The sequence below is a fragment of the Vanessa tameamea genome, chromosome 19, assembly GCF_037043105.1.
Source record: "Vanessa tameamea isolate UH-Manoa-2023 chromosome 19, ilVanTame1 primary haplotype, whole genome shotgun sequence".
In the NCBI taxonomy this organism is placed as follows: Eukaryota; Metazoa; Arthropoda; class Insecta; order Lepidoptera; family Nymphalidae; genus Vanessa; species Vanessa tameamea.
Window position 1 is genome coordinate 4,193,000 of NC_087327.1, and position 12,452 is coordinate 4,205,451.

The following is a 12,452-nucleotide window of genomic DNA, read 5'->3' on the forward strand; positions in this document are numbered from 1 at the left end:
ACTTCATTTGGGTATAATTTTAAATTTAAAAACTAATACAATCACTACATATATACTTTGATCAACATAATTATTAAATACTAAACGCTCATTGGTCGCTCTAATGTATCCAAAGATCATTAGGTTACAGTCAAATTAATTAATTCGACTTTAATTAGGTTCAGAACGGATAGAAAACTTAGTTCAACTAAAACCATCGAATACGTTTTCAAATTGTATTTAACGTACGTTCTGTAACTATTTATTTGAAAATCGATGTTTTTTCTTATTATCGCGTAGTATATTTCTTACAAAAAAATGTATGTTCATGAGGCCTGAAGTTAATATCACCAGGGTACCTATTTAATGAATCGGTTAGTTTTATCGATTCTTGATTAAACAGTCACACATTTTATCATTGTGATCGACCCAGACGATCCAGTTCTAATAATAGTCGAAGCGAGTGGCCGGTAGCCTTTCGAATGCAACACATGAGTATACGTACATACACTAGTATATAATTGCATTGACCTACATATGTGAAAATAAACGATATAATATGTATCGCACGATTTCTTGCAGGTGGTACCCAATATCTTGTCAACGGAAGGGTCACGGGCGCTGCATATCCGGATAATAGTGATTAATTACTTTATTAGTATCTTATATTAGGTTTTACTTGACCCGGTTTTTAATAAATTAATCGATATATTTGTCAAATATTTAAATTTTTTTCTCGGTGTAATATGCAAGTTACAACATGTCTGTCATGTTGGATTCAACAAGACATGAGATATATAAGTATCATGTATCAGCATATAAGTTCAATGGTTACCGCTCACGGCTTCAGACGCATTTATAATATTAGTTTGAATAAGCTATAAGAAATAAAGGAACACTAAAATCACCTGTAGATCAATTTGCTTTGCCGTAGTCGGATAAAAAAAAAATAAGTCATCACGTTCAATTTAATTTATCTAGTTTCGAAATATTGGTATAAATTTTATTCAATAATAATATACTTACAGAATCTACACATATAATTAAAATTGGAGTCTGTTTGTAATTATAAAATAACCGCTTTTTACTAAATGCATAAGTATGTATACACGGTACATATACGAAAAAATTTTTTTTTTACATATTTTGTCTGTCTGTTTGTTCCGACTAATCTCTGGAAGGGCTGAACCGATTTTGACGGGACTTTCACTAGTAGATAGCTCATATAATAAGGAGTAACTTAGCCTACAACAATAACTTTTTTGTTAAATATAAACGCGCACAAAGTCGCGGGCACAGCCAGTTTACAATAAAAACATAAAATGAAATACGAGTGAATTCTATGTTTATTTGTATGTTGAAAACAAAGAGAATGTCCCTTATTGAATACCGTTCGAACTAGTCGGAAAAAGAGCCGCTTTGCAATCGGATATCAAAGCGAGAATGCGTTTATATGCGATAAGAGATAAGTCGTGTTTCTATGCTATTGCGTTTAACCCAAACAGTATGTATGGCACTTATATTATCAGTTGTAGATAGTGTTATTGGTAATGAATAGCAACGAGGACAATGATATATTAAATGTATATCTTTAGTCCTATCCCTCATATATCATAAACCGAAAATTTGTTGATTTGCGTACATAGATTCATAGGGTTAGTTTATATCAACATTTGAATTATTCTGTCAAAATGTGAGCGAGGCAAAGTTAAATATATGATGTCCTATTTCGATCACAGCGTCTATTCTCAAGAATACGCGGGACATACAGTATATAAGTACGTGCGTTCATGTAAGTTCAATTCAATTAAAGAAAGATTCTTCATGATCCAATGTGACGGCAAATCCAAATCGACTGGAGTGTCCAAACGTAAGTATTCTCGAGGTTTAGTCCTATTAAAGCTAGCCACTATACCAACGAGGCAGTCGAAAAATATAAATGAAACGGAAACTATGCATTGAAAAAGTCTATGAAAAAAAAATACAAACTATTATTCAAAGTATTAAATTCAGAAAGCGAACGTAAATGCGATTATATAGCTCAGGTAATAGTCTGATGGTATCCGTTTATCCGATTAAGAACTTAAAAGATTGAATTGAATACTAACCGGACGATTATAATAATATTCTTAATATATTTTTTATATTTTGTAAGTTATGTAACCGATACATTTATTTCTATATAACTGAATGCCTCTACACTTATAGACATAATCAATTTATATAACAGTAAACTTAATACGTTAAAAACAGCGCCGAGTTGGTAATTATATCGACGTCATGTTTTAGAGCACGCATAATTATAACTAACACATATGAATACATTACATTGACATATTAGTTCATGGCTCACTATAACCATTCACTATAGCCTAGTATTATTACAGGTCTCTGGTAATTAATCACTAGTAAAATATGATTAAATCCGGATGAAAAAAAAAATAAAAAAATCCCAAAACATTTTTATTCATGCAATTCTTTTCTGAATTGTATAACTACGTTTAAAATTATGACAATATTTATGTATGTTTTAACAGATCCTTACAACTCGAAACATAAATTTGACTTATGATTATTATATTTACAACTGTTGATGATTAATTGACGTCCTTTTTTTATGATTAATTATTTGTAGCGTTATCTCGTCGAGTTTCTACCACTACTGTCAGTACACCTTTATTAAATGCAAATTAACAGTGACCTAGTCTCGTGATAAATCGTGAAAACGTCGGTGCATGTTCTAAGATCGACAAATGTCTCATTTTGAATTTAGCTATTGGTCGCCCATTGGCTATTGACACTAGCACATGATATGATGCATAAATAAATCTTAATACCATCAATGGATTGTCAACCAGAGGCTCAGACGTTATATCCCATATGGCTGAACTTGCACAAATGATAAATATAGCATTGATTAGTTTAAATATGTTCTTCTCGATTGATAATAGCTTTCAAGTTTCCTGGTAATATCAAGCGGCCCATATACGAGTATATAGGTAATCCACAGTGACTAGATACCTCACCGCAAAACCACAATATGAAGTATTAAGTATTAACACGTTAAGGGTTTATTTTATTAATAACGTTTTGCGACGGTAAAGTAATTGTCACGCAGACAAGTTTGACATTGCCAATTGTATGAACTCTCATTACCTAGAACAATCGACATGACTTAGTATTCTGAGAAATTTAAATTTTTAATTAAGACTGATGAAACTTGATACGGTACAACTTATTTTCCTACTTACAAATAATTTGTGATAATTCTGAAATACCTTTTATTAATTTATTATTGCAATATTAACAAAATAAATAAGGAAAAAATACGATAAAAGGAGGCTAGTACTACTGTGATACATTACTTTTACATATAACACTAAAAAAAAGAAAAACTATTGAGTTTTTTCTGAAAATGTCGTTTTATAGGAGTTGAGATTAATATAAGTTCTCATACAACGATTTATTTATAGGTGAAAATTTACCTGCATTTTATGATTGCTAGATAGGAATCGCAATGTTCGTTTTATTGGAATACGAAGACGTGTTCTTGGAGCTTCCTTAGTTTAACGAATTATATATAATTTTAAACCCAAATCAGAGTTTTATTATAATTATTTTCTTTTCGTGATTAAATATTATTCATACATTTACAATAATATACTTTGTAGAAGATATTAAGGAGATTTAAAATAAGATATCGTTCAAGTTTCAGCGTAAGTACCCGTGAGTCACGAATAAGTTATTTGGCATTGTGCATAATATGTTACATATACCTATAAATTCATTGTATTACAAAAGTATTAAAACCTGTTATTTTTAGACATAAATAGTATATAGTATTACGCATTTAAAAGAATCGACATTAGATATAATAATCTAAATTGACGATATACATAAGCAAGACCCAACCAATATTAAAATGTCTGTTGGAAGAGTCTACTAGAACAGTCTCAAGGGGCATCTGATCTGTTAAATATGTAAGTCCTTGACAAGTTATTCTCAAAATAGTTTCAATTAAAAAGAGATATTCCTGAACAACGGAAGGAAAAGGACAAACATAAATAACTTACAATAAAATACCGAATGTACAGACTTAAAATACAACGTTGAAGACGGCTTTAGGTTCGGATAATTTGAAAACAACAGAACTAACTTCGGCCCAAATAAACTGGGTGGGATGAGTTCGTAATTCCATTATAACTGGCTTTAAACTAAGCATGGCAATTCGCTTTTAGCCTCCGGATGGGCAGTTTATAAACTCTTTTGAGATCGGTATCTCCTTGAAACGAACGATTACGGAATACGAAAAAACGGAAAAAGAAATGTATTACCATTTAACTTTTTCCTGATTTGTCACAAGCAATTAGTTCATATGGTTCATATTTGCAAATTACTTCACATTTTGTTTAACGCACTAAATTTGATTAAACTATTGTTATTGTATATCGGATTACATTTTATACCACAGGAACATTTTTCAATACAAATATGTTCTGTCTCTATCCTTTTAGTTCTATCTCTCTCGGATACATCTTGTAGATAATGTCTATTAAAAGTAGTAATATTATAGGTAGTACCAATTTATAACGATACACGGGGGGTTAAATTGATGAATAGAAACAAAATTATCAGACAGAATCGTAGCCCATAAGAGCCCACTTGGGCTTACATCATTAATCATTGGAATCATTAATATAATCGTGGTATCATTAATAAACATTTCCCATTGGTATGTCACATGACGACGACTTAAGATATATGTTACGTACATATTTTAATATTAATTAAAGGCTTTTAAATTTAACTACCGCTTAAAGAAGTAATCATTTACATTTTATACACTGTTATTATAACACTGTTTGGCGGTAGAATATCTGATGAGTAAGTGGTACTTAGCCAGACGGGCTTGCACAAAGCCCACCAAGTATATTTTAAGATCATTTATAGGTAATTCTACAAGATTAAGTAAATAATATTCGATTAAATGAATGCATTAAATTTATTTTAGATAACAATTTATCAGGTATGTAAATACATATACTATAATATTAAATATTTGAGGTGATAAATACCACCTAAAGTATTAAATATGTATAGCTTAAATTCTCTAGCAAAATATTTGTATCTGGTGAAAATAATTAATAACAATTCACATAACCTTGTTAACATAAACATATTGATAAAACTAATTGATTTACTGTACTATGCATAGCAACCGCCACACCCGAGATAACCCATGGCTTCAGAGACATCTGGTGGCATTATGCATTCATTATTATCGACAGTCAACAAAGATAAGATAAATTTTCCGTCAACCCGTCAGACAATATATAGTAAGTTCAACGCATACTGCTTATTAAAGTTCTTTTCGAACTGTTGTATACAGATTTGTTTCGTCTGCCTGATACCGGAAGTATTGGGCATTTACGTGGTCATAAAGATTAGTAAAAAGTCTAAGGGTATTCTGTAAAACTCGAAATTTACCGCAGAACACAAATGTGAAACGTATTGCCTATATTGATACTAATTGTTTTATAAAAAAATAATAATAATCTATTTAATATAGAATATATATAATATAGGATATATATATCTTAATGTCTATAATTTAGTTCCTATATTAGACGAATTCTTATTGTATATCAGGTAATCGATATTTTTGAGTTACGAGGTAGTAGGCAGCCCACTCGAACAAAGTATAATTTGATTTGAAATATTTTTAAAGAGAGCTCCCGTATTACGTGTCGTAGACAATTCTATCATCCGTAAGCAAAGCTCGTTCGAATAGTTTCTTCCTAAATAAACTGGACTTAAGTTTGTGAAGTCATTAAACCGTCGGCTGATAAATTAAATCTGGAACAATGTGAACAATGTGAGGGAACTGGCTACTGGTTTTGTTTGCGACCAGTTACTGTTTCCTATAGGAACTAAAACCACATATGAGGATATAATAATATGCGTATTTTCTTGAGACCAAATTAACAGGCAATATGTTACTTTATTAAAGGAACAAACGATTTTGAAAACAGGAAAATGCTTTAAGGATTGATTTAATACACATTATTTAGGAAGGTAATAAATTGTTCAATAGAAGGAACCTACTATTTTTATGTATTTAAAATTATTATTATACTGATTACAATCTAAAATTTTATATACGTAGGATTTCTGTGATTATGTTTTTTGTAGTATATTTAAGACTTCTTATCTAATAAATATTGTTAATAGTATGTAGCTAATAAGTTATTAAAGATACGTTTTATGTATTTTATGAATACTGTTAATTAATTAATTACGCTAATATACATACTTGGAAACAAATCTTTGGTACAAGTGCGCAGGTATAAAAAACTGTTTTATAAATCTCAGAAACGTGTAACATAGACGTCACGGTATAAACACAATTCAAAGAGGAATTTATTATAACAAAGATTTTTATTGTAACCAAAAACAAAGGAAACAATATAACAGTCTATTTTAAAACGAAATATATTAAATATCAATTTATGTACTAAATACCGAATATCACAGTACAAAGCAATAAAAAAAAACAAATATATTTTTCTTCCAAAACAAAAAGACGTATTATACGTATAGACCAGTGATTCCCAAAGTGGTCCAGATGGACCCCCAGGGGTCCACGGTAGACTCGCTGGGGTTCTACGTAGGCGTGAATAAAAAATGGGGTCCATAAGATGTTAATGGGGGTCCACGAAAATTTATCTGCTTTTGATAGTAAAGAGCAAAAATGTAAGTATAGTTTTTATAAGGGCCTACCTACATTGTTTTAAGTACCTAACTAAGCAGATAATATTTTAATAAGGCAAGCGACTGTTACTTGTCCAAACATGCGTATTCGATATTACGTACAATTTCGTGTACAGACTTGCAAAGCGCTATCCGCCCGACAATGCTTAATGCTTGTTCAGACATGATCTTGATCACCATTATAAATACTTGATGCCAAAGTTTTTTTTTTTTTTCGTCATCAATTTGAGACAATCACTACCAAATTCATAGATTTTAATTGCTGAAATACTCGTAGGGTTACTAAGAATAGAATTAACAGCACCAATATTAAACAAATTTAAATTTAGTTCATATTTTAGTGATTCTCTCAAACTGTGGTTACGGACACATGCCAATAGGTGGTCCACGAGAAAAATAAGTTTGGGAACTACTGGTATAGACATAACATAACCTAATAAAGGTAGCCTTGAACTTCAGTCGGAACGCGACTGAAGTTCAAGGCTACTTTATTATTTCGAATGGAAGTAGAAATTACTATTGTACTGATAAAAGAACATATTTCACTTTATTAGTGAATATCGCACGTGTTTTATTTATTTACGATTCAAAAGTTATGAGTTAATAATGTATTTATAGCCTCCTATAATGACTAGATAAATCAACAATAGATTTGCATATTCCATGTGAATTGTTAACAAAAAGCAAAATATACTTTATTCAATTAGGCTTTTACAAGCACTTTCGAATCGTCATTTTACAAACTATATAAAGTGAAGCTACAACCGGTTCGGAATGTAGATTCTACCGAGAAGAACGGGCAAGAAAATCAGTAGTTACTCTTTTTCAACATTTAAAATACAAACTTATGTTATCTATACGGGTCGGTTTTATTATTATTCAGGTAGGAAACAAATGTTTCCCACCTGATGCTGATCGGTCAACACTGCCCATAGACACTGACGCCGTAAGAAATTTTAACCATTCCTTTATTCTATCGTCGCCAATGCACTACCAACCTTGCACAAAGCCCTACCACCAAGCAATCTGCTGCTGTATCATTAACTTTACTTGATTAATACTTTCATCATTAATCATTAATCCTTAAACCACTTCAATTTTACATTCAAGTTCCGATAACAACTTGAACGTCATTACAAAACACAATTTTTTAACAAATCCATTATGAATACCATAGGTTAATCAAGATCTCGACCGTATGGCGTCAATTAAATGTAAATATATTGGATAATGTATTTTTTTGTTTTTACTCATCTTGTGTTATTGGCGATATTATATAATTATACACTATATTATTTGAGTCTTCACTGCTCCTAGTATCGTCTAAGTATCGAGAAAAAGCATTCATAAAATATATAGTTTCTTAATATGTCGCTAAATATTATAAAACAAAGTCGCTTCCCGTAATTTGTACGACGTGACATATATTATAGTATAGAAAGACCGAGAAGTTTAACATTTCTAACCGGAAAGAAATAGGATGTTTTCTTTAGAATAAAAATGTTATCAATCCTTATTGTACCCGTATATATAAGGATCTAGGGCAGCTAGTAATTCATATTTTGTGGATTGAATTAGTTAATTAATTTATCATAAAAAAAAAAAATTATCCGTTTACTATCATTGCGCTATTTCGCCGAGAGTATCACATCTTACATGAGAAATTTCTTCAAATATTTAAAGATTTTGATAGCAAATTTTTAAGGAACCAAGCTTACGTTAATAAAATTAAATATTCTGACAATATTTTAGTATGGATTTTCAAGTTGTCATTCCTTCCAAGCATTATTAAAATAATCAAATTAAAGTTGATAATAATTTTCTATGCCTACTAAAAAAATGTTAGGTAGAAAATATTAAATATTTATTATATTCAAGTAGCAAATCTCACTAAATTTTATATTCGTGACCTTCAAAAACAAGTCTACAAGCAGTATGGTAAGTATAGGCCATAAAACCGATACTGGGTCCTTTTGGGTTAGTTAATAACGATTTTCGTCAGTTAACGATTGTATAAAATAGCTGTGTTTACTACTAATTCTGATTTTTGCTGTTTTATGTAAAAAAAACATTTTCACATATGAATATCATTATTTTTTACTTCAAAAATAAGGAGAATGACAATAGACAACCACATCTAAACATGGAAAATGAAACTTTTAAAATAAAATCCTTAAAGGAAAAATAACTTTTTATTCAAGCAATAATAACTTCACGAAAATACTTTTTTTGTCTTCGTCGTATGGAAGCCGGGAGATAAAGCCATAACAAAGGAACGACATCGTAAAGATATAATGAAATGTCAACGTCACTATGAAGCACGAAAAATGTGTCGAAAATAACATAAAAATAAACAGAGTTTTGCTAAATATAATATTTAAGATCTGTGACCCCTTTTAAATTGAATTCCCTGGATGCCCATTTTTTTATATTAAGCTGTCTATCTATTTACTTTCTGCGGTAGACCTGAATAAAAAAAATTGCTTCAGTTTATTTTTTTAATAATAATTACTGTCATCATTTTCTTTTAATTTGAAAAGTTATCGTCAGTCAATAACCATACAATTAAATATGTAAGTCTAATGACCGAAACCAATGAATATAATCAATAAATTCTCTAGATTTAAGATAAAAAATTGCATTTAATTCAATATTATGCAGTAAAAATGCACCAATGAGCAATCAAAGAATCGACGTAACAATCTTTATAAATTTATTGTATGATTTTTTTCCTGTTTATCGCATAAACAACTAACCGATCGTTCGAATTCGTTAAGAATACACTGCTTCGTGTACATTTTTTACTATAATTTGCGAAAAAATATTTTATTGGTCTTATTTTAAAAATAAATATATTATTATTTTTCTCACTTTATTTATCTAGAATAACATGACTTTAAAGAAACCGTAGGTAAAAAAACATTACCAAATATCTTTATTTTAATAACGATTCTGTTTTTTTAAATGTTATTACATGCCTACGCCAATTAAATTAGATTACCGATTTGTTGGTCGGTAGTCCCCGAAAAAATCGGCCCATTTTTAACTCTATTAAAAACGTATTCCGTACCGAAGATATAAAATAAACAACTCACGAAATCCCAGACAAACCAGCCAGATTTGTTCAATTTTATTTCTCTTATACAAAAATCAGTATCCTTTCAGCGCTTATAAATATTCTAGTGTAAGCAGTTTCAAAATTTGACAATGAAGACATAAAACGCGCTGTCAGAATACGAAAAATAAGCTTACTTTTATAACTTGGGTGAATTTATTCTACTCCTACATTGTATATCGTAACGCGTTAAATGTGCCAACAATGTGATACGATTCAACTAGGTGGCCGAGTGACGCTCCTGACAAGATTTCAAATAAACATTGTTAGTGACCACTTCTGACGTTAGGGAAAATTGTTGAAAATGTAAGATGGACTAAAATAAACTTAGAATGTTAAAGTGTCAGTTTGTAAGAGTAGACACGTCATTTGTTTAAAGACATTTTAATTTTCAGATTCAGATTAATTTATATCTCAATAATTCAGAGTTAGATAGATAAATAGTTACTAGGTGTCGTATTAATTTATACAACAACAACTGTTTAATTAAAAATAACTGTTACAAAAAAATAAGCTAGCGATTGTACGAGATGAAAGTAATAAAAAGGGGCGAAAGGGCTTAGTGGCGGACCCGAATAACTCCAATGACCGGCCGTAGGGCAAATTGTTACATAAGAAGCCGCGGCGAACGATCAAAGGATTACATTGTACCTTACTTTATTGTCACTGGGATCTCGGATTTTACGATATCACCAGTTGTGCAGATATCAATTCAGACAACAAAAAAAGTGCATTTTCTCCGACAGTATTTTGTTATTCTAGTATAGACTTGCCATAGCTGCTTCAATTTTCGCTTATATGAGCAGACTCATAAAACAAGATCTGGTATAAATTTATGACTAAGAGTATTTCATATCAAGGGTATTAACTACGTCTAAGCTTCGTGTGATAAAACTATATACACACCTAATATATGCTCGGTAAAATTGTCTTTAACTATTTATGATAAGCACGTATTTTATGATTTATTATATATACAATATTATTATTAATTCGCTTTACTTTTTATTCGTTATATTCTGGTTTCAACTGGTTTTGACAGAATTGCACCTAGTAACGCGCTCATTGGCAGTTTCACGCACCCTTTAATTTTGTCTGCTGAAGTACTTTTTCATCTACCTTCTTTACATTTTTATCGACTGTATTTCATTATACTAAATCAATTCAAGCACGCGAGCGTTTTGTGAAGTACTTTCATTGTATACAATTTAATTACTATTTGTATGTAATTTTTATACAGCTCCTTTAAAAAAACCCAATATAATGCACGTAATGAATAAGACACATCGTCTAAGTTTAGTGTCGATTTCGTTTAACGATTAAAGAAAATGATACGGCATAATAAAAATGTGACAATAGCCGGTCCAACGCATTTCAGGTAATAATTCTCATTCCACTGGTCAAATGGCAGTTATGTAATAAAGTTGATTAAACTGCTCTCAGCGAAGTTGTTAGAAGTGTATAATCAAGATAAGACGTTAATAGTATTAAGGTATTAAAGAGAAGGTTACGTATTTCTAAATTCCGATAACAATTCTTATCAAATGTAGACCATGTTTAATGAATAATAAAAAGAAAAGAGGCACTTACCGTCCACTAATGTTTATATTGTAATAAATATTTTATATATTTTATTGAATCCTGGAATTGAAAGCTGCAAAATACACTAAAAATTTCAACTAAACTTTTCAGTAAATTCCGTCTTAAATCTAGACCTACCTGATGACGTAATTGATGCAAATCACGCTGATCGGCTTCTGTTGTTTATCGGTGATCACAGTGGCCTGTGTCTGGACCCAGGCGAAACCACCAGATTTGGCGAGGAAACGATATTGGCTTGTCTCGCATTGTCCCTTCGAGAACACTGAAAATAAATTGAAAAATAATTATATGTTCTTCATCAATCGTCATCTAAATACACCAAAACACCTATAGATTAATATATTTATAAAACAAATAGTATGCACGTGGAAGCACGTTAGATGAGATCAAGTTCGATTGAACGTCAAAAAAGTCAGAAATATAATATTGAATAGACCCACGATTTATTATCGGAACAATCTGATTTATTATTAGAATGATTTGAATAGGAGTTGACGATGAGGATTTTTCTTAACTCAATCATAAGTCTTTTTGTGTAATCGTAAGAAAAATCTTTAGGTAAAAATTTCTGGTTCACGAGGCCATCAACGTGCCAATGCCCAATTTTGCCTCAGTCTACAAAATATATTAGGGTTTGAAAATGTTTTTATTGGAAAAATATAATCGCCTTATACATCACTATTATAAAAAATGTATGACAATTTTAAGTTATATCGATAATTTATTGTATAACGATAAGCCCGTAAAGTTCTCTCATACGATTCTATGAATGGCTATTGTATTAAGTAAAAAAAAAACCTTCTCAAAGGGAGAGGAAGCCTTTAGCCCAGCAGTGGGAAATTTACAGGCTGCTAATGCTATTGTATCAACTATTTTTTTATAAATGAAGATATGTTTATTCATGGATAGAGTATGGTATATTTATTTTAAGAAAATAAGCCCTAGAGAGCATTTTCTAAACATCCAAGTTTTAATTAAACACACT

General features: G+C 30.5%; 1 protein-coding gene across 5 annotated transcripts in view; it reads right to left on the reverse strand.

The window, feature by feature from the left end:
- Window positions 1-12,452, reverse strand: part of LOC113396109 (hypoxia-inducible factor 1-alpha-like) — a 92,397-nt gene that overhangs the window by 17,121 nt on the left and 62,824 nt on the right. For all 5 annotated transcript variants that reach the window (XM_026633917.2, XM_026633916.2, XM_026633914.2 and 2 more), the window contains exon 7: window positions 11,585-11,729. In XM_026633917.2, coding sequence (XP_026489702.2) covers window positions 11,585-11,729 — 145 coding nt within the window. The remainder of the gene's footprint in view (window positions 1-11,584; window positions 11,730-12,452) is intronic.